This window comes from Carassius gibelio, chromosome A13, assembly GCF_023724105.1.
Source record: "Carassius gibelio isolate Cgi1373 ecotype wild population from Czech Republic chromosome A13, carGib1.2-hapl.c, whole genome shotgun sequence".
In the NCBI taxonomy this organism is placed as follows: Eukaryota; Metazoa; Chordata; class Actinopteri; order Cypriniformes; family Cyprinidae; genus Carassius; species Carassius gibelio.
The window spans coordinates 10,277,176-10,304,576 of record NC_068383.1 but is presented as its reverse complement, the minus strand read 5'-3'; the positions used below and the strand labels follow the sequence as shown (position 1 = coordinate 10,304,576).

At 38.8% G+C, this 27,401-nt stretch overlaps 1 protein-coding gene across 1 annotated transcript in view; it reads right to left on the bottom strand.

Moving 5' to 3' along the window:
* Positions 1 to 27,401, bottom strand: part of LOC128026588 (synaptotagmin-14-like) — a 47,983-nt gene that overhangs the window by 2,052 nt on the left and 18,530 nt on the right. Inside the window, exons 3-8 of the mRNA XM_052613844.1 lie at positions 12,807 to 12,959; positions 8,205 to 8,429; positions 4,559 to 4,830; positions 3,281 to 3,730; positions 1,646 to 1,835; positions 1,076 to 1,132 (exon numbers count right to left, since the gene is read on the bottom strand). Coding sequence (XP_052469804.1) covers positions 1,076 to 1,132; positions 1,646 to 1,835; positions 3,281 to 3,730; positions 4,559 to 4,830; positions 8,205 to 8,429; positions 12,807 to 12,959 — 1,347 coding nt within the window. The remainder of the gene's footprint in view (positions 1 to 1,075; positions 1,133 to 1,645; positions 1,836 to 3,280; positions 3,731 to 4,558; positions 4,831 to 8,204; positions 8,430 to 12,806; positions 12,960 to 27,401) is intronic.

Below are 27,401 nucleotides of genomic sequence, written 5' to 3'. Positions count from 1 at the left end.
CAACAGAAGTTAGTATTCTGTGTGTCTTTGTGTCAGGGCGACGGTTCTGTTCCACGAGTCTAGAGAGCGGGCTTCCTGTGGAGGCATCCTGCTGTGTTTTCAAGGAAATGTTTCACTCTCCTCTAATAGAAGCGCTGATTTCAGAGATGGGAACACAGACTTATACCTGACACTGAGGAAATCATCTCCAGCTCCTCAAGCTGAATGTGAAAGGTTTTAATTAACCATTAAAGAGGGTTGATTAGAATCTGTGATACAGTTATTCAGGAATCTGAACACTTCCTGCCACAGAAATCGACTTCTAGTAGTCTTCAATATATCACATTACCTAAAATCCTGCTCATCAATTTGCAGCTTTTGTTCCCTAAATATGACTAAATATTAAAATAATAATACTACCATGAATTTATTATTATTTGATTATTATTATTATTAATAATAATAATAAATACATATAATAACCGAAAAAATTAATAATTATTGAAAAAATAATTAAAATAAAAAGTGTTTTAAACATATTTAATTGATATTTTAAGTTAGCAGTGAGATCCCCAAAAATATGTTTTGTGAAAAAAAAAAAAAAAGTCCTCAAATTCTCCACTCTCCAAATACAGAAGAATCGCATGGCGACAAGTCTACAAAGATTTCTCCATCTTTCTGGCAACTACCATTCACATGACAGGAAACATTCAAACGGTCCAAGCAAATGATAGAGTAAATGTATTTAAAAATAAAACATTAAAGAAAAATGGTTATGGGACACATACAAAAATCACTATAGGGGACAGAAAATAACATCATACCATCCAACATAATGTCTAAAATAACAGCGTTTTAACCTTCTCCATGGATGAAGACCGAATGGATAACATATTTCACATGTTTTCTAAATCTTCCTTCTGTATTGAGGTTTACATTAATTTGCACTCAAATCTTCCACAGGTCAAACCTTCAGCATCCATGTAGAAGTGTTCGCCAGCCTAAAAACTAGAATCGATGATGAAGAGACGACGTGTGAAAACAGAAAGATGGATGAACAGGCTGATGCTGATAAAGGTAGCCACAGAAAACTCACCTCGGATTATGTACACCTGGCCACCTATCAAGTGCTTTAGACAACAGAACAAACCATCTGACAACAGGAGAGGAGTGACAGCAAGAGCAGAGGGGATCAGCAGACATCAGGGAGATAGAGAGAGAATATCAACAACAGCAGGAGAAAAAGAGCAGGTCAGAAGGTTCAGTGACATCACATTGGATCAGATGTAATGTGTTCATAAAGCACACTGCATCACTTCAGGTTAAGGGCCAATGCATTAGAAAAACATGCAGCCTTTATCACCATTTCATAACGCTATATAGAGAAACTATAAGGTGAATGTTGTTTGATGGTATTTATGAGCAGTTATGAGCTCTTATATTGCGCTCTTTGACTGAAGTGTGACAGAAGCTTGGGAAGGTTTGTTTAAGGCAGCGTTTATAAGAAGGGTGACAGAAAATTATGGAGAGAGAAAGGTCAAAGGTAAAAGGTGACATTACTGAAAATCTTATATAAGATTATATAAGCAATGCAAGACTGATCTGATGGTGAAGTGCTCTGGAATGGCTATCTAAAGCAATCATGTTAAACAGCATTTGGACTCACTGGGAGGTTTATTTGCTGCCAGGTTTTTAAAGTGGCTTCCTTTGATGACCTCCACAGAGAGACGTCCCGTAGTGGCATTGTACACAAGCCCCAGCAGGATCTCTGGTGCTGACCCCTGACCAGCAGAAGGGAACGACGAGGCTGTCTCGCTGCACGATACGTCTGACATGCTTGCCTGAGAGTCACTGCCCTGGGACAGACATAATCTTTGATTAACTTTGAATTATATATATATATATATATATATATATATATATATATATATATATATATATATATATATATATATTAGGGGTGTAACGGTTCACAAAATTCACGGTTCGGTTCGATACGATACACTGATGTCACGGTTCGGTTCGGTTCGGTTCGGTACGTTTTAGATATAGCAAAATGTAAAAACATCTCAACTTTTCAGAATGCCGCAAGCGCACCGCGGGTCATGTGACAAGAACTAACCAATCAGCTTCATCCTTTCCCGTAACAACATTGAAAACTCAGCCAAGATGAAGGAACAGCTGATCATAGTTGTATATGGATTGCAATTTTGAAATAAATTTAGTAGCAGAGCTACTGCAAGCGATTTTTAGACCTGCAAATCCATTTATCCTTCGCTGAAATTTCCGCGTCTCATGGAGAGAGCACGTCATTGTTGCTTAGCAAAGACAGACGCCTCATGAGCGCTTCTGCCCGAGCGCTTTGGAAAGGAGGAGAAAGACGCGCTTAGCGTTTTCCATGCGTTTTTAGGCACGATATGTGAACGGCCCCTAAGGCGCTCGCTCACTCAGCACGCGCTGAAGGCTCGTTGCAAAATGTCTAATGCATTTAACAGACCAGAAATATAAGATCCTAAAATAACCAACAGGTCTGGTGTTTGGGTGCACTTTGGATTCCCTGTAAGCTATAATACCGGTGTCTAAATGCTGCAGGGATAGTTTGTTGCGTGCATGTTTCTCCTTTTTTTCGTCTTTTCCCAGATACTGACACAATAAGGTGATGTCAGCGTAAATGAGTTGACGATATGATGCGACATACCGTTGTTTTTTTTATCCACCACTCTCTTGCCATCACCATTATAGCTTAAAGGGAATCCAAAGTGCACCCAAACACCAGACCTGTTGGTTATTGGAGGATCCTGTATTTCTAGTCTGTTAAACGCATTGGCCATTTTGCAACGAGCCTTCAGCGCGTGCTGAGTGAGCGAGCGCCTGACTGAGCCTAACATAAACATATAAGTTGCTGTTTTTTTCTTCTTCGGGAGTGTCAGGGGCGTTGCCTGTTACGTCGTTTGGGTTATTGGGCTACCTTGTTGAACGCATATCATTATATTTCTTATTCAAATATAATTAATTAGTCCAACGAACCGTTCGGTACATAATGCGTACCGCGTACCGAACCGAAAGCGTCGTACCGAACGGTTCAATACGAATACGCGTATCGTTACACCCCTAATATATATATATATATATATACACACACACATATACACACACACACACACACTCTTTTTATCAAAATACAGTAATAATTTGAAATTCTATTACAATTTATAAAACTGAATATGTACTTGGCTGAATTTTCTTTCGAGGTTAGTCTAGTAGTTTCCAACTTCTGGACATAGCATCTGATCACACTTACAGGTATGTTGCAGCAGGGGTCCAGTGTGATGGGGACTGACATCTTGCCTTGCAGGTTGAGTTTGGTGAGGTAGAACACCTTCTCCCCAAGAGCTTTCTCCTTCTTCATCCTGCGGATACTGTACAAGCGGAACCGGACAGCATGGTTCCCGATCATCTCCGACTCGATATGGCTGAAGTGAAATGTCTCTGTGAAGACAGGGCATGGGCCACGCTGGATGATGGTTTTCGCCCTCTGTTTTTTGGTGGGCAGCAGCACCAGATGCACCTGCCAGGAGATGTTACCCATCCGTTTGAGAGAATGAATGTCGGTCAGAGCTGTTATCGTGACAGACAGACGCTGGTCAGATGAATCGTAGTCGAAGATGACATCGAGAGTTCCATATTGAGCAAGAGGCTCAGGGTCATAACCTTTGGGAAGCTGAGCCGCTGATCCACGTGCAGACAGATTCTACAGAGATGATTGATAGAAGAAATAGAAGATTTAGAGGGAGTACGTTTTCATCTGAGGCTTGAGGTAGTGCACGTCAAGTAGATGAATATGGTACCTGTGCACGAGTTTAAATTTATATGGGCTCTTATTTGACTGCTTTAAATCCTAAAAACACATATTCGATGATGTATCTAAATATTTTCAATGACTGATGGCTACAACTATTTTTTTTATTGCTGTCATTCATATAACAAAGTTAGACCGAGGATGTAACTCACTACGTTCACTGCTGCATCACATTGCTGTAAACATTTCAGTTATTATGGAGATGTCTACAGCACATGCATATTAAATTATGACGCCGTTATTGCATGCATCTGTGATTGTATGCATGTGATCTTAAGGTAAAGAAGAAAAAATATTTCTATAATATATATTGTCATTTGTAAGTCGCTTTGGATAAAAGCATCTGCATCTGCTAAAATTATATATAATTATTTATATATATTTATTAATTTGTATGTACTAAATGAACTATATGTTAATTATAATGAACATTTGGTCATTGTTTTTTAATATTTTCATATATTAATAATATTTATAAATAATAATTTATAATATATAACAATTTAGACTCAATTGATACTATAAATCTAATTCATGCAATAACAGTTTTTAGAATATTCTTCGGTCATATCTAATCTCATCTAGGGTCACCAAGTGAGTAAGACTGCCACTGGAGCTGCCTCAAACAAAACAGGTCCAAGAGACCCCTGGTGATGTGGAACTTTCATCTGTGCAGTAAGGTATTTTTGCATACACAAATTTCTTTAGTGAAACACACACCTCTGGGCTGAGTACAGCAGTGCTGTCACTGGGTACATCTTCCTCATAGCCCTTGTTAAGGAAACTCGCTGTTTCCTGTGCTCCGCTGACCTCACTTGGACATTTTCCGTAGCTGTGTCTGGGGCTCTCACTCCCATGGGAAAGGTCACATTTGGCATCGCCCAGGTCAGAGGGTGTGCATGACATGCGTGGTGACCCATCCTCATCCTGATAGGGTGGAGGCTGCAGCTCATCCAATGGTGGAGTCCGTCTCATCCGCTGGATACAGTTTGCTGATGTGGAGGAAAGTCAGAGAGGTCCGTTTAGTGTCATTTAGTGTTCTCAAGCAATATGAAAAAGCAAAAATGTGGGCAGTAAATGGCAAATGTCATCTTAAATAACTTAGAAAGTGCATTAATTGGAGTAAAAGTTTCTTTGAAGCAACTCTGAGTTTAGCTTTATGCACAACGGCAGAATGAAGCAGGATTGTGATCTGAATAACTCAATGTCATTCATTCTCACATGAGACGGAAACTGCAGCCTTTATGTTTTTATGAGACCACCCAGATATCTATTAGGCTTGTAATTTATTATACAACTTGTTATATGGCATTCAAATCCGTCTAAGGAAAGCCTAAAACAAGAAACTATTTGAAACTCTCAGCTTGATTCAAGAAAGGTCAAAACCTGATTTTACACACAATGTAGTAAAGCTATCCCTTACACATGCATCTTCATAAATCATTCAGTTGTCCTCCAAGAGCTACAAATTGCTGCATGTGTATGCATATGATTAAATTAAACAAATCGGTGTGTTTCATCATTTCAGAAGCAGAAAATGAAGAACATTAGAGGATATGCTGATGCTGCTTGTGGCTCTGTGAGACTTTGAAATTGAGATGAATGGCAAAACATGGCCTGATTTACCTGCATTCACCATACAAGTTAAACTGCTCTGTAAAGAGAATGAACCAGATGGCTGTTGCCATAGCAACATGCTGCTGGTCAGGACAGGAAGATTTAGCGATCTCATAAATACAGTGCATTCTCCCTCACACACACACACACACTTCTGTTGGAGTGTGGCTGGGATAACTGGTTCTGACTATTGGGAAGAGACATTGCTGATGCTGTGAATTTTCAAGTGAGGGATTAGTTATCAACTTTCTCTAAACTGCCTCACTTCCTACATGTTAGTTCTAAATAATAATATTTTTTACTCTTTTTTTTTTCAGTGGAAGCAATTACATCTGGAGTTCCCATGAACAATGTCACAAATTTACTAATGACCTAGAAATAGAGCAGAATCAGAAATATTACATTTTAGATCACAACATTCCTAAAACAGAGAAGCATCAAGATATGACAGTACAAAAACTCAGAACTAAAATTCACTTTTAATGAGGATAGAGGAAAGAAACATCACTATAATTAAGATGATGGAGGAGCACATCCGCTTGCCTTCTGTGTCTCAATGCTGAATGAGGTCTTTGATCATAAACACTAGCATTTCCAACCTCAGGCTATGAACAAGAGCAAGAGAAATGTGTGCCCTGTATCTCAATGATGTTTTGATCAAATCTCGTCTCAGACATTTCTCATGTTTCAATTTGATCTGAATGCCAGAATATATGCCTAACTATAACTATAATATTCAGTATCACAAGGACTTCACTGAGCAATAAGGAACATGAAATTTACAGCTCAGTTAACTTGATTTTCCCAGGCAGTTTGCTATGAATGGGAAAGCTAATGTTTTAGTAAGGTTTTATAAGGCTCTTTGGATCTAAGAGCAAACACTCAGCTCATTTGTTATGTTTGAGTGTGTAAGAATGTCGGTATGTGTGCAAAGGATAAGATTGTGTTTTTATATGTTTGTTAACATTCAAGCTATATATAAACGTGTGTTAGCTTCTCATGTATTATAGAGATGGCCTGAGGCTTCAGCCTCTTCTGCCTCCAGGAAAACAGCTCATGAGAAAAGCATGCAGCTCTATCTGTCTCTATGTGCAGTAGTTCACATAAACAGAGGGGGAAATCAAAGAGACATATGCACCAGCTTCCTGCTTTTTTCTTTCTGACAGCGCATCCCTTCGACACATTTTCCGTCTTTCTCTTCATAGCCCTCTGTAATCTCTCCAATGTGTTTACTCTACTCTAAGGTGACCAGATTTCAGAAATGAAAACCGGGGACATTTCAAAGTTCAGTGATCAAAATATCATTGAAATCTCACTTGTGATGATCTACTAGCTGATTAAAAAACAGGGATAATATACTTGTGTATGTTTTCCGTATGTTAAAAACACAATTAATAATTAAAATTATATTTGAGGATCAAACTAATCTTAGTTTATTAATCGGCCTGCAATTCACCAGAAAGCACACCATGGAAAGTAAATAGTAACTACTAAATAGTATTTTATATATATTTATAATTATGACTAAAACAAAAACATATAAAAAATAAAACAATAAATGTGACAACATATGATAAATAAAATGTTTATTTAACAAATACTTTAATATTTTCTGACAGTATTTAACATTTTCAGTTTAGTGAGTGGCCTAATCACAACTTTTAAAATTTTTCCAAATTATTTTGTTTATGCTTTAGGAAATGGAACTTTACCAGTGGGGGTGTTATAGCTATAGTATGTTACTATCTTGAAACCAGTAACACTGTCTCTTTTGATAATTGACGATAATAACGCTCTGCTGTCCTCAGTTAGTAACAGCATGTGACTAGTATGTAATCAGTAATGCTGCTGGTGAAAGTAAACATTGTTTTGAAAATTGAGTAAAACGTCCCACATTTCCTGGGACAGGACACCAAAAACCGCAACCCTCCCCAGAAAATGGGGACATCTGGTCGCTCTACTCTACTCTGAGTATCTGCAGGGATTCCAGCAGAAATTTACAGCAGAAAACTGAAATAGGCAATTGGAAGTACCAAAAAATAACCCTAATCCTGTCCATTACAGAGGATCATTTTACAGCCATTTATCTGTTGGATATAAAAGCAGAGACCATAAAACACAGAATAACATGATAATCTCCCTTTTCGCAAGGAGCAGAACAGAACCAATAACTCTCTTATTCTCTTTTTTCATTTTTCTGTGTGTTTAACTAGTGTGTTGTGGAAGATAATGTGTTTGTATATAAGAAAGTAGAAAAAAGTGTGTTTAAAAAAATAAAATAAAAAAAAATCTTCCAAAACTGTCCTGATTCATTTGATATCTCATGATCTAAACCCTTCGCTCTCTGCAAGAGAAAGAGCAACCCACAGTTATTTTTATTGAAAACAGGTTTCATTCAGATTTTTCTACATTGTCTTTTACTGACTGTTCTTAAAAAAAACAAGAAAGAAATTCCAGTGAAAAACAAACATCCCTCAAAAAGAGATTTGTAGTTGACCAGCGCCATCTAGTGTAATGGAAAAAAATCGTTTTCAATATTGATAATAATCAAGAAAAGTATTGAAATAAAATCAAGATCCAAAGCATTTCAATGGTAGTGTATAAAAATTCAGCAACCATTTTGGTTTGCTATTCGACCATGATATATTTGAAGCTAATTTTGATCACTACAAATGTAACCCAACCCCCCATCCCAATCATGTCACATGAGCTGTGAGAAAGCAGTTTTTTGAGTGAGGTGTAAATTTACCATCATCTGCTGAGGCCTCGCTGCTGTAACCATCGTATTCAGCTGCTAGTGGACAGTATTTCTGCCGTGTGTCCCAGCCATAGCCCTTCTGGTGGTGTGAGTTAGTCCCCGCTAAACCACCCTGGAGACCCTGCGATCGAGACACAGCCTCCTGGTACTGGACAATCACCTCATCATCACTATCTGACGATGAGCAGTGATAGTGTGCATTCACACAACTCTTATCTGAAACAGAAAACGAGGAAAGAAACGGGGACCAATTAAGAACAAAATGAATATGCATTTGTACTTTGAGCTCAAGAAGACATAATTTGAGACCTCAATAATTTGAAGAGTTCACCTTTTCTCAACAACTTATTTAAACATTCCGACATTGGTCACCAAATAAAGGCAACAAAAGAAGAGGAAATGAAGAAAAAATGTGCAATTAAATAATAATATGACTTGATAAATATACTTTTGTAATAAAGACGAAAATCAGGAAAAAGTGCAATAAAAATCTATATATAATATCTTATTTAAATTCCTAAATCTTCAGCACAAACACTAGAGGGCGATACAGTTAAACAATTACAAACATTGTCACATAATAAGGATGGTAGCACGCAGGTAATACAGTGTTTTTAATTTTATTTATTTTTAACAAAAATTACTAATCAGCATCTGTAGAAATTCAGTTTGAGAGGGCAAGAGAGGCAAGATGCATTAATCATTTATGCTGAAAGAAAACCAATATTGTATTTTTTTTACAGGTTTTTAGTTTAGTGGACCTAGTTCTTTCTTTAACACAAGATTCATTTTGTTGTAGTACAGAAGGTGAATCAGCATCATTTTGCACTTTCAACTTTTCTTTCAGAATGTTGGGTGCCTGTGAGAGGTCACTTTCTGTAGGGATGTTCTCAGTGGAGAGCACTGAACCGGTTTTGCTGCCTGTAGTCTGAGGCTCACAGGGTTCTTCTCTAGGTCAGATGCAGCCTGGGTCTGGATTTCAGTTCTACCCAGAAAAGGATATTTTTCCTGGGCCTGCCATGCTGCAGCCTCATTCTCTTCTGCCTCTTTCCTACGAATCCTCTTCAGCTCTCAGCCTGAACTTTGAATGTGACATCACTCAGTGGCAATGCATAAGCCAGGTCATCAACCTCTTCTGACACCGATACCAAAACAGTGGGCACAGAGGGGAGACTTTGCTGGAAGCTCTTAAAAAATGCAATGCTGCCATGGATGGCAGGTTTGATTGGTCAATTTATGATTGTTCCAAAATGTCCAACTTCCCAGGCCAGTATCAAGTTTATAATCGATGGAATGTTAATTTCATAATCCTCAATAAACAAGCTATAAAGAATGTCTGGACATTGGATCATGTAGACTACTCAAAATCTACAGCTAAAAACTACTTCAAATGGCAAAAACATTTTAAACAAAAATGATCTGAGCTCCTTGAAGAAAAACAAAAAGTAAACAAATTATCTTTAAATAACACAATTTCCATATTCATAAAGCAACTCAATTACAGTACACAAAGTATCCTAGGAGGTGAGATATCCCAGCATGCTCCGACTCAAACAACTGCTACACAGGCGAGGCAGAGAGGTCAAATCTCACATTGTCACGACAGTAATTTATGCTTTTACAAAATCAGCCACAAACCACACACAGACTGAACCAGAAATGAGCCAAATTGCCTTTGAGCACAATCAGATGTGCGTATATTATGTTGTATAACTGTAATTATGTATAATGATTGTAGTTTATGCAGCTGTAATTTATGCAGCAGATGGTTCAGGGAAACATTGACACCAGGTTCAGAGTTTTCGTCCAGCAAATTTACTCTACTAGAGTCTGATCAATCTGGCAGCGAACATAAGGAGATGTTCCCTTGAGACAAAAAGCAAAGGATTTCTATTCATATTTTTTTCCACAGCGAACCCCACAAGGGAGCTCCTTTCTGGCAGGGAGTCAGGACCTCAGAGCAGAGACATAAAAAACTGCCAGTCTGACATTACCCTCAACTGGCCATAGACATACAGCACAGCAAGACACTAAATGACTACAGATGATATTACACACTGCCACAGCCAGTGAACACTGACACTTAAACACAATTAATAGTCAACATTTACTAGTATATATTTACTTATACTGTGTCCTGTGTTCTGATTATACAGCAACATATAACACACATTCTCCTCATGGTTCTCAACCGATTCAGACTCTGGATCCAGAATCATTGTACCAATGCTGGGTATATAATATACTACTTTTGTCAAGACACAAGCTATTCCTTATTTAATGTAGTTTAACTATGGTGGAGCTACTTTTCTGAAAATAAAATATAAATAAGAAATTATTTAACTAAATATATAATTTTTGTTAAAGTACAAAGTACTACAAGGTAATTACTAAATATAGTATATGATTCAAAGGTTTAGGCAGAAAGAAAGAAAGAAAGAAAGATATTAATACTGTAACAATGTGTATTAAAACTATCAAAAGTAACAGTAACTTCCTTTTATTTCTCAAAACTTTCTGTTCTTTTGAGCTTTCTATTCATACAAGAATCCTGATCGGGGTAACCACAAAAATATTAAGCAGTACAACTGTTTTCAAAACTGATAATAAGAAAAAATGTTTCTTGAGCAGCAAATAATCAGAACGGAATGATTTGTGAAGGATCACAGGTAACGATATTTTACTAAATTACTTTTATTAATTATTAAACAGTTATTTTAAATCTTAATATTTCACAATATTACTTATTTTATTGTATTTTGGATCAAAGAAATGCAGCCTTGGTGTGCATTAGAGACTTATTTGACAAACATTAAACAATCATACACATTCCAAACTTCTGAAAGGATCAGGAATACAAACAGTAATGTTCATTACAGTTAAAATTCACATTCAGCATTGTTGCTCTCTTTTGTTCATGAAACCCCAACAAAACAAATATTCAAATTTTACATCACAACTTAGTGAAAAACCACTTTTATTGTGCTTTGTCATAGATTTGCAGAGTCAAATAAGTCCAAACGTCCTTTTCCAGTAAATGTCATTCTGATTATGCCACTGATTCTGATGGTGGGCAGAGTTATGTAAAGTGCTGTGTGTGGGCAGCTCAGTGATGCCTGGATCCAGAACCTGTCTGTAGGATGTGTGTGTGCATGTGGGCATTAAGTGCCCCTGTCAACAGTAAGAGTGTACAGGTGTGAGGTAGGAGTGCTTCATGGTTTAAACAAAAAGTAGTTGTGCGTACAAATGTGCATGGCTCATTGAGTTGATTCAAGCCAGTTGTATTGTATGAGCATGTGTGCATAAATGCTGACAATATAGAAATTTGACCCGGAGTGTAAGTGTGTTTGGATTTCTGCCCAGATTTTCTCTCAGGGATGTTACATGATCCCTTAGTTCATTTTCAGACACACATTCATCACACAAACTATTGATCTAATAACTGGCCAGTGGCATCTGCCCTCTCCAATCAATGTCTGGCACTAAAGATCACAAGCCGATCAGCTCAGCACATCAACATACCTGACAGACAAACAGGAAGGAGTGTGCGGCCTATCCCAGAATCTCTCTAATAAACCTCTCCAAAACCTAGGTGGTACTAATTAATCTCTCAATTCTCACAGACTCTGATCTGGAGCTCAGCAGATAATTACCTCTCTGGAGATTGTCATGCAGAGTTTGGGAATTTGGACTCATGTATTTCTGGACCTCTCAGCTTCAAAAACATTATGATTTGGTCTCAGTAATCACAGAATGTTATAAAGTTATTTTAATCTAAATTAAAGAAATACATCATGTTGTCTTTTTATGAATGGCCACTGCTGTGCTAAGAATTCCAGCGTGAAGAATTCAAAACACTGTTGCTCAATCCAGGGCAATGAAATGTTTACAGATGGGGAGGTAATCCATACTGTACATCCGGCATTTCCGTTTCTCTTCATCATCAATACTAAACCTCAACCAATTCACCAGGAAAAAATGAATAAATCTATATTCACTTTAGAACTAATAATATCCACAGTTACAAAACAAAAACTTCCTTAACATTCCTTTACAGTAACCCCAAAAAGTATTTTGTACACTCCTAGATCACGTTGAAAATGTCTGTATACAAAACACTGAAACTGGCTAAAAACAAATTATCAGGTCCCCTCAAATTCACACAGTCGTAGAGGGTCAAAGTCAATAAACACTACAGTCCAAATGTTTGGATGTGGTAAGATTTTTTTTTTTTTGTTGATGTTTTGGAAAGAAGTCTCTTATGCTGAAAGTAAAACAAATAAACAAACAAAAACAACAACAACAACAAAACAGCATTTATTTTAAATAGAAATATTTAACATGTCTTTCCTGTCACTTTTGATCAAATTAAATAAAAACATTAATACATTTTAAAAAACGTTTTACTTTCCCTAAATGTTTGAAGAAGAGTAGTGTGTGTATGTGTGTGTGTGTGTGTGTGTGTGTATGTGTATATATATATATATATATATATATATATATATATATATATATGTTTAATATTATAAACATGACTTAAAAGGATAGCTAACCCAAAAATGAAAACACAATTGCAGAAAAACAGCCACAAACCTGCTGGCTCTGTGCTCTTTCTGTACTGGTCAAGGCTGGACAGTTGGTTGGCACTCTCAAGGGATAGTTTGTTATTGAGGTAAAGAAAGAGTACAATCACAAGAAAGATGAACACACAAATGCCAGACAGGAACCCCAGAGCCTCAGGAGACACTGTGGAGAGAAAGACAGAGAGATTTATTTATTACTCCAATAAGGTATATTGAAAATGATATGGAATGAGACAGGTAGAAGAATTTCTCATGACCTTTCTGATTTTAACTTAATATCTGATTCAAACCAAATTTGGCTGCTGTTATTTTATTATTTTCCTTGAATTTTCCAGATCTGAAGATTCAAATTAGAAATCCATGTTTTCTGTGACAATGAGAACATATTAATATAGTTCAGTACTTTGACTTTTGAAGAATATTTCTGATTGATTTAGGATCTGTGAATCAATCACAGATCAGTTTCAGCAGCACTTAAAAATAAAGGGAAAGACATTAGTCTAGACATTATTGAGAAAAAGAGACCAGCCATGCAGAGACAGAGCAAGAAGAAATATTCAGTGGGTGCTTGACCTGACCACCTTTCATCATTCATCAAAAACCACAGAGATTAAATAAATGTAACTATAAGAATATCTGCTATGTGGCAACATATTTCAGGATGACAGAGGGAAATGACCCAGTTCCAGACAGTTGGTTTCCCACTTAGAGAAAAATAAACTTACCAGCAATGATTTCTGCACTGAACTGTATTACAGCTCTGTGCAAAACACACTTTGTGCAGACACACACACACACACACACACACACACACACACACACACACACACACACACACACACACACACACACACACACACATCCATTCAGTAAGAGTACTTGTGAATTATTCACACAAATTATGCAATGTGATTCTGTCCCATCAGCCTCTCTTTCCCACAGGGTCTGACAAGAACAGAGTTAAATATTAAAAAGAAAAATGCTTCCATTTTAAAAACCCCCTTTTTTTTTGCTTGGAATTGAAACTAAAATCTATTTTATCTCTAGGGTGGCTGGCTAAAAAAAAAAAAAAAAAAAAAAAAAAAACTATAAAAAAATATTTACTAGTTACCGTGAGCTATAAATGTGTTACTGGCAGAAATAAATGATAAATTAAAACCAATAAATTATACTACAGATTTATTAATAATAAGATTTACATTTTAAATGTCTCCAAAGGCTAATCAGGGTGAGATGAGGCCAAAAGTGATTATGCCAGTATGAGTCAATATGCCAGAATGGACAGAATCCATAAAGTTCCATTCCAGAGAATGTTCCATGGAATGATCTTTGTTACTTACCAGCAAATCTTAACCAGGGCAACAGAGTTCCTACTCTCACTGATCCTGTTTAGCCAGTTAATTGCGTAATTTAGCTAGCTCCTTCTTTTTTTTGGCATGCAGGAGGATGTCACAGGACAAACAATTGCCAAATGCATGTTAAGTACCGTATAGTGAATCTGGTCTCTGTTGTTTGTTTAGCCAAGTAATGCGTACAACAAATTTGTGTGTCAGAGATGGTAATGTAGTGGGCTGATGGAAATCTGAAATCTAATTTTCATCCATGTTTGCCACACTGCTTCCTTACAACAAAGACACTAACATCCCTACTGCTTCTAAACAATTACCCACTGCAGTTAAGACATCAATAGCATAAGAGAGCAATAAAAATAGGATAAATTATTATATAGCACTGGTGCATGACTTACAGATTTGCAACAAATAAACAACTACAACTACAAGGCTGATAAACATCCTAAAATATAAAGTAACTGCTACTCAAACAGTTTAAGAGACTTCATGAGTGTTTGAGGTGATTCTTAGAAAACGGCTCTCCTCCATCTGCTATTTTTATTAATGTTAATTGATTTACAGCCTGTGTGTTTCCTGATCAATGCAATGAAAACATTTCTCTGATAACCCACTTGCCTCCTCTTCCCCCTTATGTTTCTTCTTTCTGTTCGGTCATTTATATTATTATTTCTGGTTTGTGTTCTTTAATGTTCTATTTGAAATATACTTAGATCACTGTGAGGTACATATAACCATCTTGCAAAAAAAAAAAAAAAAAAAAAATCCATTAGTCAAAAGTCCTTCTGAGAGTCTTGCAATCAGGTGCCAATTTAGTCAGAAAGGCTTGAGTCACAGACATCAATAACAGGACAAAATAATAATCCACTGTACCGAGAGTTCCTCCTGTCAGTCTCCACACACTTTTTAGAAGCGAGATGACAGGATACAATGTTCAGTATGGTTCAGTGCTCTGAGAAAGAACATTTACAAAAGGCTTTCCAAGCCTACACAGTTCTAAAGGAACAGTTAACCCAAAAAAGAAAATGTCATTCCAAAACTGTGGACCACAAAAGGAGGAAATCTTAAGGTAAAGCAGTTTGCTACGGAAGTTCTAAGCGGCCATGCATTATAATATTTTTTCTTGTTGTTTTCTCGTTATAACGACTTAATTTTCTCGTTATCTCGACATAACGAAGTTCGTTTTGAAGACCTTATTGCTTTAAATAATAATTAGTATATAAAAGCAAATATTATATACAATACCATTCAAAAGTATGGAATTGTTCTTCAGTGTCACCTGATTCTTTTACGAATCATTCTAATATGCTGGTTTGGTGTAAATGTCTTTAATGTGAATTGTAACTGATCAATTTAATGCATCCTTGCTGAGTGGTACTGGACATAACTGGACCTCTACTGGACCCCCTGGAGTTTTCTTTCAGGTCTGTGGATGAAGTGTTAAACATGGGATTGCACTTCATCCTGCAGTATCTGGACAAACCCGGGACTTATGGGAGGATCTTGTTTGTGGACTTCAGTTCGCTCTTCAACACCATCATCCCAACACTCCTCAAGTCCAAACTAAACCAGCTCTCTGTTTCTAGTTGTCAATGGATCACCAGCATTCTGATACAGTGGATAGAAAAAAATCACCCCCCTTGATAATAATACTTTTTTTTTTGCTTTACTGTCTGAAATGAAGACGGATACAGTTTTTGTTTTATACAGTGCTTTTATAACACCAACAACATGTCAGAAATTTAATTTTAAAAATGTAAAAACTGAGTTCATCTACATTTCAGGCTGCAAAGCAACAAACTGTGATTATTTTAAAGAGGGGTAATTTGTTTCTATATACACTGTAGGCAACAGCTAGTGAGACTGGGGAAATGCATGTCAAACAACCACACCATCAGCACTGGCACCCCTCAGGGATGTGTCCTCTCCCCACTGCTCTTCTTCTTACACCAATGACTGCACTTCTACTGTCCCCTTAGTCAAGCTCCTGAAGTTTCCAGATGACACTTCAGTCATCTGCCTCATCCAGGAACAGCTGGCTGTCTGGTGCAACCCACTCAAACTTCAGGAATTGCATGCATCCTGAGGAAAAGGGCTCAGAAAATCACTCTGGATCCCTCACACCCAAGCCTTCTTGAACTTTTGCCATCTGATCAGTACTACAGAGCACCGAAAACCAGTACAGCCAGGCACAAGAAAAGTGTTTTTCTCCCAGCAAATCTACCTCATGAACAGTTAAATGCTGTCCCCAATATGCAATAAAAATATGTGCAATAATACTTATATTTATTTGATACCACCCACCCACCCAAGTACATTTTACTCTATACTAATCCATCTATCACACATACACACAATTTCTTTCTATTTTTATGTGTATTTTATTCATATTTTTATTATCTCTGTGTTGTTGTCTTTGTGTATTGGAAGCTTCTGTAACAAAAAAAAAATAAATACAAATAATTGTATGTGTAAACATACTTGGCAATAAACACTTTCTGACTTTTGAACCTTTTTTTGTAATTTGTATAATTTCTTTTACATGATAAAGTCAATAATAACCCAGGTAAAAAAGTAGTATACTTTAGTGTATTTGAAATATGAATAAAGTACATGAATTATAAAAGAAGTATGCTTCTACTTGTTGTACTTTATTTAAAGAGTATTTGATTTGTACTTTTTAAAAGTATACTTCAAAAAAAGATGTAGTTAAGTTCAACTTAATAGTCCAAACAATAAGTATACTAATTTATCAGTAATCAAATTATTTTTTAAATGTACTTTTTGAAAGTGTACTTTGTTGTTAATGTATTTTAAATTGTATTGAAGATAAAACATTTTAAGTATATTAAATTTGACATAGTATACTTATATAAGTGTATTTCTAGTTGCATATCAGAGTACTCTCATAAAATATGTTAAAATATAAAAATGTATAGTGGTAATTTAGTGTACTTTTAGTAAGTACGTTTATTTGTAATACAAAGTATAATTTATTAACGTGTACAATGATTTCACTTCATCTGTAGTGTAATCTTAGTACACTGTAAACAAAGTGCACTAAATATAAGTGTACTTTTTTAGCATATCACAGTACTGTCATAAAATATGCAAAGATGCAAACAGTTTTAGTGGAAATTTAGATAATTATTAATTTACTGTAGCCTACTAATTGGCAGTGTATTGATATTGTTAGGCTGATTTCTTAAAGGGTCATATGCTAGAATGCTGCAGTGAGTAAGACAAGTTAATTTTGTTTACTGTTACATCTTGTATTAATGCACACACACTTTATTGAAAGAAGGGTCACTTTATGTAACAGGTAAAGAACAGTAATTCTTTGTACAGATATCGTATTTACAAGTCAATTCAATAGGTCTCAGGAATTTTGGGACTTCTTGGCAGTGTTCAATTTTCTTGATGCCACATTAGTCTCGTTCAATGTTGTTTGGCAGAGGAATAACATATACCTTCTCCCTGGATTCAACCATGACACATTTGCGTGTCAATGACTCTGGATGGATGGCATACACTATATTGCACTCAGACACTTCATACACAAAGCTTGATGCAATATTAAGTGTTGTGTCTCTGCACAGCTTCCTTCCAGACTTAACAAGCTCCTTGACCAAAACACAGTGTGTTGCACCAGAAACAACCAAATTCACAATTCTGACTAATGTGCCATTCTGCAACTCAACAACAGAGTTTATTCTTTTCTGTAGGCGGTTGTTTGTGTCAGAGTGATACAGTATTCCATTCACAATGAAACGGTTGTAGTAGGAGGCTTGTTTCACTCTAACACCTAGACGGTCATCTATTGCAAGCATGTGTAAAACCGAGACATCTTTCTGTACTGATTTACCAAAAACTCTGACATGGGCACTGATCTGAACTGATTTGTCAGTTGAACACTTTCTGCCCTGTAGTTCATAGAAAAGATCTTTGACATACTCATTGGCATTATGCATAACTGTTGCTCCTTTCTTTGTGTGACTCCTTTCCCTTAGGTACCTTTTCATTATTTGGACAGGGACATGAGTTGTGCCGTTAAAAGATTCAAAGGAAAATGTGGATGTGGCCCACAATGGTCCCCAGTTCCTCACACTCGCAGCCAAGTGTGTCATGAGGTGCACATTAAATGACACATTTTCTGTGCCATATAACCCCTGAAACTCCCTGACAATTTTTTCAATGCCTGCTCGGCTATCACCACCTCTGCCTCTCTGATCCTTTCTTGCAGTAGATTATATACTGCAAAAACCAAAAGGAGAAGATGATTGTCCAAAGGTTGGAATCGATTCCATCAAGGGGAATCGACTCCTCAAGCTTATCTATGGGAGTCTCTCTAACGGAAGGCTACATCTGACAAAGGCTGCACACATTTAAATTCGCGAAAATAAACAGAAAGAAAACAAGCCGACACTGATCATTTGAATTTTAGGACCACAATCCACCAAAGCCATAATTACAACAGTTGTGAGATAAAAGATTATTTTCAGTTATATATATATATATGAAGAGTTCAGATGCAAAAGCCTCTAAATGCCATCTGAAATTTTAATCTAAAATTAGGATTTTTATCAAGCTCCTATGCTTAGGTTGAGTCATTTTACTTTAATGGCAATGGGCAGGTCCTTTTCCAGGCTATTAAAGTGAAATAACTGAACATAAATATAGGAGCCTGATAAAAATCCTAATTTTAGATGAAAATTTCAGATGGCATTTAGAGGCTTTTGCATCTGAACTCTTCATATATATATATATATATATATCAGTTATAGTTTCAGTATATATATATATATATATATATATATATATATATATATAAACGATTCAGAGGTTATTTTACGGTGGAACTGGCTTGTCTACAATTTTGAGCGCTATATATATATATATATATATATATATATATATATATATATATATATATATATATATATATATATATATATATATATATATATATATATATATATATATAAACATTTCTATTAGCCAATGATAATTATAAATAATACATAATAAATCTGATTGACAGAGCTCTATCAGTCATTAATGTTCTGGTTATTTTGTTTCAGTGTAGCTACGGTTTGTTAATATTATGCAAAGTATACAAAGTAAACTTCATCATTCAGCTGAACTGAGCACATTTATTTAGATACTTCATGTCTTATTTAATTCATGCGATAAACGCATGTCCCTGCTGAGCTGGGCTATGACTAATTTCACGGGCAAAGCTGAAAAAACTTTTTTCCAGCTTCATATTATAGGAAGGATACATTATACGACCTATCCTACAGTCATCATGGTGAGATTATGTTCCTTTTAATCTAAAATAAATAAATAATCCAAAACAACAGTGAGGAATCGTTCCATTCGATTCCAGGACCAGGAATTGGAATCGGAATCGATTGCAAAAATTGTGGAATCGAACAGCCCTACTAAGCAATAGATGGCTACTAATGGACCCAGGAATTGGACCTACCCCCCAGTCGGTTACCACATCCAATCAGTGTGCGCAGCATCATCGACATCCAATCACTATGTAGAAGTCTTGGAGGCAATTAGCTCCAGTAGCCATGTAGTAACGGTTAATGTTTGAAATTCATCACTGAAACTCAGGCGGTAACAAGGTAAAGTTAGCACCATGTATGGGTTGTTTTATTTCGTTGACGGCTCCGTTATTGGAGAGAGTACATCTATTATACAGGATGCATATATAAATGCTGGTGTTACAGTGACTTGCAAGGAAGACATCCAGTCCCAGGAAGGCTGGATAGAGGTGATTTTGCCAGCTAAACGCAGGCAAGATCCGAAGCCGGTTGCAGCCAAACTGCTGTTCATGGCGGGTAAGTTCTGAAACATTTGAAATATTCGGAATACTTTTTGTAACATTAACTAACCGACTACTGTCATGTAGCGTAACGTTACTGGCGAGTCGAGCAGGTACCATCATGTAATGGAAAAACGCCATAATTAATAAGTCCTCCTACAGAGAACGCTCCAACACTAGCGTTTACAGACCCATAGCTTATCTTTGAAGTGTTTGGCTTAGGTTCTAGTGAAGGTTTAGCTAGTAACGTTAGTATAATGGAATTCGTCGTCGATATGCATCATGCGTCAGCATGACCATACAAATTCTGATAATTAGTTAAGACAAAGTTAAAGTCATTCGGTTGTCGGGGACAACCCATGTATAAGGTGCAACAGGCTAAAATATAGGACAAATAAAGTTGTGTCAAGGAGACATTTTGAATGTACAAGAGGGATGGACATTAGTGCCTAATACTGATGAAAGTAATAAAGTACAAATACATTAAATGACAGTGACATTGCTGTCTTGAAATTATATTTTTTTCTTATTAAAAGGTCACACTGTATTTGTATTTTATGTGTCTTCACAGAAAACTACAAAGTAGTCCAGAAGCGTGTCGCTTTTCTCAAATGGGGGGATATATGGTCTTCCAGTCAGTCTGGCCAGGAGAAGGGGGTGGTGAAGCAAGGAATGACTGTAAGTTTGAATTATGACTTAACAGTTATGGAACATTGTGATTCCAGTAGGGCTGAAATGATTAGTCGACAATATTGTCAAAAAAATTGTTGACAAATATTTTTGTTGTCAAGTAGCCGTTTTATTTATTTTGACCTAATTTAGAGCATGCACTAATGCGGTTTGACCAGTGTGACACTGTAGCGCAAGACAGTAATTCAGCTCCCCTCGATGCAATTCAAGAGAAGAAGAGAAACAGCACTCAGAAACCAGGCGGCAAGGAAGTCGACCGGAAGTTGAAGTCGGCCGCGTGCCACCATCTTGTTGCAGAACTTCACTTGCATTAGCATTCCCTTTGACTCCCATTCATTTTGGCGTCACTTTGACAGCTAATAACTTTACATCTGAGGTGTTTAAAGACTCTGTTTGTCCATTATTTATTTCTAAAGATACACGACAATGTACAAAGGGCTCCATTACCTTCTATGTTACATTATGGCCCCGTAGAAACAGTTTTTGTAAAAAATAGGCTAATGATTGCCGCATAAACACTCGACTCTCTGTCGCATTACCGTACACACAGGAGGAGAAGCTCGCAGGCAGTTAACTTAATATGGCATACTGGCGTTACATTTTAAAATACTATACAAAATAATTAATCAGAATACTTACTCCTGCTCACTCACGACAAAGAACTCCCCGCTCAAGCTCGCCGTCTCTGCAAGATTAACGATGGCAGTTTGCACGCACAGCTACTAGAACATTTACATCTGTCAGACCGGTTGCTGACGTCGTCAAGCTTAGTTTGTGTCTGCGCGTCAGAAACGGAAGTGCTAAAAAACGCTAAAAATGGGCTTCACTTGCCTCAGTTGAGTTCCAATGGGGTCGCTGCGTCCATTTCTTTTACTGTCTATGTCAGAAATGCACCAAGCCGAACAGAATGGCATTTGGATATGAAAATATATGACACTCGCTTTCCTTTCAATAACGAAATAACAACAAACAAAATTCACAGCAGTATGAAAGTAGCAGTTAAAAATGCATCTTATTACACCGATGTGGATGTTTGCACGAGCTCAGTAAAGCATTCACGTCACATCTATAGTTTTTTTATTTAAATCAAGCAGCTTTACGGTATTAAACATTATTATTATTATTATTATTATTATTAAATATTTGATTAAAGTGATAATTTGGTTTGCAGAGATCAAAGCTCATTCTAGCTCAGGACTGTTTTGATTATCATAACCCATGATAAAAGTAAGGTATTTTAAGAGAGATTACTCTACCAGTCAAAAGTTTTTGATTGTAACTTAAGTTTTTTTTTATTTTTTTTTTTTCTCTTCTGCTCACCAAGCCTGCATTTAGCAGTAATATCGTGCAATATTTTTACGATTTAAAATAACTACTTTCTATTTGAATATATTTTATATTATCTGGTCTATTTTGAATAATATATCTTCATTTGCTGTTCACATTCCTCGACGGTGTGTGACATTAATTAAAGTGGTGGTGTGGACATTTTCAAAATCATTCTCTTAAACAAGATGTATGTTGTCAGTCTGGTTCACAGATGGCCAAGATAGGCGAACAGCTCAAGAGGGACCTCAAACAGCAAGCTACAAGACAACTCCGTTCTACTCCTGCTAGATATGAGTCTGATTCTGATGACACATGTTGTGATATTTTTGATCCTCCCAAAAAACTAAAAATGGTAAGTTTAAAAATGTAACTGACTTCATCAAATGTGCAGTGTTCCCCAGAAAATTTTACAGAGTTTACAGTGATGGATCATAGCCTATTTGTGCTGAAATGCATGTACTATCGCACTTTGTGCTTTAATTTAATTATGTACTAGTACCAAAGTCCAAACACAAGCTACAAACCTATATGCCCTTGGTGCTCAGGGTAAAGCTTGTGATTGTAGCAGAACTGCATTTTTGTGAAAATTAGTTACTATTCAAGAGTGTATGAACTGTTCATTTCTACTCGCACCACTAAAATTGTGTTTTGGCATGTGTATGATTAGGAGTGTATAGCTGACATTGTTGTTTAAGTTAATTAGGTTGATGTTTTCTGCATAGGTGATTAACACCAGTGAGGAGGAGGAGGACGCCATCCCTCAGGCGGAGTCTCAGCGGCCTGGGACAGTGCCTGCAGTTTTTGTTGAACTGGATGAGGACAGTTTAAAGGCTCTGAAAGGTGGGTGGGTGTATATGTATGCTAGTGATGCCAGGGTTACCATCTAAACCCTCCCATACACCTGCAGTCATAGTCATTGAGGTCCTGAAATCAACTTTATGTATTGAAGACATGCATCCCACTGTTAACGGGTTAGTTATAGCAAAATAGCAAAATTTTGTCATTAATAACTTACCATCATGTCGTTCCAAACCCGTAAGACCTTCCGTTAATCTTCAGAACACAGTTTAAGATATTTTAGATTTAGTCCGAGAGCTCTCAGTCCCTCTATTGAAACTGTGTGTACGGTATACTGTCCATGTCCAGAAAGGTAAGAAAAACATCATCAAAGTAGTCCATGTGACATCAGAGGGTCAGTTAGAATATTTTGAAGCATCGAAAATAAATTTTGGTCCAAAAATAACAAAAACTACTTCTTTATTCAGCATTGTCTTTCGTGTCTGTTGTGAGAGAGAGTTCAAAACACAGCAGTTTGTGATATCCGTTTCGCGAACGAATCGTTCGATGTAAGCGGATCTTTTTGAACCAGTTCACCAAATTGAACTGAATCGTTTTAAACGGTTAGCGTCTCCAATAGGCATTAATCCACAAATGACTTAAGCTGTTAACTTTTTTTTTTTTTTAATGTGGCTGACACTCCCTCTGAGCTCAAACAAACCAATATCCCGGAGTAATTCATTTACTCAAACAGTACACTGACTGAACTGCTCTGAAGAGAGAAATGAAGATGAACACCGAGCCGAGCCAGATAACGAACAAAACATTGACTTCTTTCGGACAGTTTGATTCAGTAAACCGGTGTCACGGTAGGAAATCCAGTGTTTCCTCCGTGTCATGTTTTGTGGTTGTTTTTGTACTTACGTTGTCTCCATGTGCTCGTTTAGTTGATTGTGGTCACCTGGGTGTTGATTGTCTCGCTCCAGCTGATCCTCATCACCCCTCAGCTACATATACTCACCTCTCTCTCTGTCTGTTGTCAGATCCTCACTCATGTTGCAGTCTCCCTGTTGGATTACCGTCTCCCGTGTTAGTGTTCTGGATTGTGTTCGTGTTGTCGTCTTCGTGTGAGTGTTCCGGTCACTTCCTGGTTTCATCCATTGACCGTCTACACCGTCACCACCGACTTCACCATCCAGCACTTCTCACGCCACTGTAGACCTTCCGTCACCATTGCCCACATCCTGGACTGTGCCTTCATCTTTCAGTTTCGCTGTATTTTCTACCATCAATAAACAACCATTCTAATTACCTGCAATTGCTTCCTCCTCTCTTACGAGCCGTCACAGTAGGATCTGACCATCATGGAAGCAGCAGGCAATCGCTCCCCATCTCATCTAGAGGACATTCTGCAGAGAGTCGTTGATCGTATGGAGCGCCAAGACAAGGCGATAGATGAGATGGGTCGAGCCTTCCAAGCAATGGTGACGAGGGTGTCCGAGCTCGCTCTCCAGGCTCAACAGCAACAACAACCGCCACCCGCTGCGCCTCCCACGCCACCCACACCGCCGATCGTCTCCGGAGGGATTTCCCAGCCCGAACCACGCCTCCCCATTCCTGAGAAATATGCGGGTGAGCCAAACTTTTGTCGATCATTTCTGTCACATTGTTCTCTACACTTCGCCTTACAGCCCCGCACGTTCACCACCGAGGAGATGAAGGTGGCTTTCGTCTTGTCCCTACTGACGGGGAGGGCTGCCCTCTGGGGAACGGCGGTGTGGGAGAACCAGGACAGCTGCTGTGCATCGTTCCACACCCTTTCGGTGGAGATGAGACGAGTCTTCGACCGCTCCGTCGCCGGGAGGGAGGCGGCTAGACTTCTCACGGATCTACGCCAGGAAGAGAGGTCCGTATCCGACTATGCCATCGAGTTCCGCACCCTGGCGGCGGAGTGTAAGTGGAACGAAGAGGCGCAGTGGGATCACTTCCTGCATGGGTTGGCTGACCGCATCCAACAGGAGATCCGCGCCGCTGAACTCCCCACTTCTCTCAATGGTCTTATTGACTTCACCATCAGGATAGACAACCGACTCGACCAAGCCGACAGACGGAGGGGGAGAGTTGTTCTCGCGACCAGACCGGAGGCTCAGCGTCAGCGCTCAGAAGTTGCGGTCAGCCCACCTGGAGATTCTGAACCCATGCAGGTGGGGCGAGCTCGGCTCTCCCGGGAGGAGAGGATCAGGCGGAGATCCCTGGGACTGTGTTTATACTGTGGCAGCCAAGAACATCACATCCAGCGCTGTCCGGTAAAAGACCAAGCCCGATAGTAAAACCGAGGCTACTATCGGGTGGGATCTCTGCCAAGAAGACCTCATCTACATCGACACTCATTCCGGTGAGTCTACGGTGGTCTACCCACGCACTTAATCTTCACGCTTTGGTGGATTCTGGGGCCGAGGGCAGTTTCATGGACTGCAAATTCGCCAGGAGGCTCAACATTCCTCTCACCTCCCTCAAACACCCCATTGCACCTTTTGCACTCAACGGACACAAACTGCCGATCATCACACAGACCACTCTACCGGTTTCGCTCATCACAGCTGGCAACCATACGGAAGAGATGTCATTCTTCATCACGGACTCACCTCTATCCCCCATTGTTCTCGGTCACACCTGGCTCCAGAAACACAACCCAAGGATCGATTGGCTTCTCGGATCTGTGGTTAGCTGGAGCGAGGAATGTCATTTGTCTTGTCTTTTGTCTGCTGGTGTTAATGTTTCTGAGTCTGTGTTTCAGGGGGAGGCAGTGGATTTGGCTAACGTGCCCGCGGAGTACCACGACCTGAGGGAGGTGTTCAGTAAGTCTCGGGCTGATTCTCTTCCTCCTCATCGTCCCTATGACTGTGCGATAGAGTTATTGCCAGGTACTTCTCCGCCTAAGGGCAAGTTATATTCCTTGTCTATTCCAGAGACGGCGGCCATGGAGAAATATATATCCAGTTCTCTAGCAACGGGGTTCATCCGCCCTTCTTCTTCTCCAGCGGGGGCGGGGTTCTTTTTTGTGGGAAAGAAGGACGGATCCTTGCGACCTTGCATTGACTACCGAGGGTTGAACAACATAACGGTAAAGAATACCTATCCTTTACCGCTTATGTCTTCAGCTTTTGAGAGGTTGCAGGGAGCGTCTGTTTTCACTAAATTGGACTTACGTAATGCTTATCATTTGGTCCGCATCAGGGAGGGGGATGAGTGGAAGACTGCTTTTAACACCCCTAGAGGCCATTTTGAGTATTGCGTCATGCCCTTCGGGCTAACCAACTCGCCGGCAGTCTTTCAAGCACTCGTTAATGACGTGTTACGAGACATGGTCGATCTATTTATATATGTTTACCTGGATGACATATTGATTTTTTCTTCGTCTCTCCAGGAACACGTGCAACACGTACGACGAGTGCTTCTGCGGTTGCTAGAGAATGGGTTGTTTGTCAAGGCGGAGAAATGCGTTTTTCATGCACAGTCTGTTTCTTTTCTAGGACACATCATTTCGACTGAGGGTGTTCGCATGGACCCTGATAAGGTTAAGGCTGTGGCAGATTGGCCATCCCCAGAGTCTCGCAAGGCCCTGCAGAGATTTCTGGGGTTCGCCAATTTTTACCGGCGTTTCATTCGCAATTTCAGCCAACTAGCCGCGCCTCTGACCGCTTTGACCTCCCCTAGATTGACGTTCAGGTGGTCAGACGCAGCCGAGGCTGCGTTTACCAAACTGAAGAGCTGCTTTGTTTCGGCTCCCATTCTCGTCACCCCTGATCGCTCACGTCAATTCATAGTGGAGGTCGACGCGTCAGAGGTGGGGGTAGGAGCAGTGTTGTCCCAGCGCGCATCCTCAGACGAAAAGGTTCATCCTTGCGCGTATTATTCTCACCGTTTATCCCCTGCGGAGGTTAATTATGACATTGGTAATCGAGAGTTGTTGGCAGTCAAACTTGCACTGGAGGAATGGCGTCACTGGCTTGAAGGGTCGGGTGTACCCTTCATTGTATGGACGGACCATAAGAATCTCGAATACATTAGAACCGCCAAAAGACTTAACTCCAGGCAGGCTCGGTGGGCATTATTTTTCGGTCGTTTCGATTTTACACTTTCTTACCGGCCGGGTTCCAAAAACATCAAACCCGATGCTTTATCCCGTCTTTTTGAGCGTTCCGATCGTACTGCTACTCCCGAGCCCATTTTACCGGGGACCATCATTATCTCCGCGCTCAGATGGGAGGTCGAATCGAAGGTTTTGACTGCCTTAGAAGGGGTAACGCCCCCGGCTCGTTGCCCACCGAACCGATTGTTTGTGCCGGAGGGGTTACGGTCAGACGTTCTCCAGTGGGGTCATTGTTCCAGTGTTGCTTGTCACCCAGGGGTTAGTAGAACTAGGTTTCTAGTCATGCAACGATTTTGGTGGCCTGGTATGGCTCGTGACGTCCACAACTTCGTCTTGGCTTGTTCGGTTTGCGCTATTGGGAAGACTTCCAATCGACCTCCAGAGGGGTTACTCTTACCGCTGTCTGTCCCTTCGAGACCCTGGTCCCACATCTCGCTAGATTTCATTACCGCCCTCCCGCCCTCTAAGGGC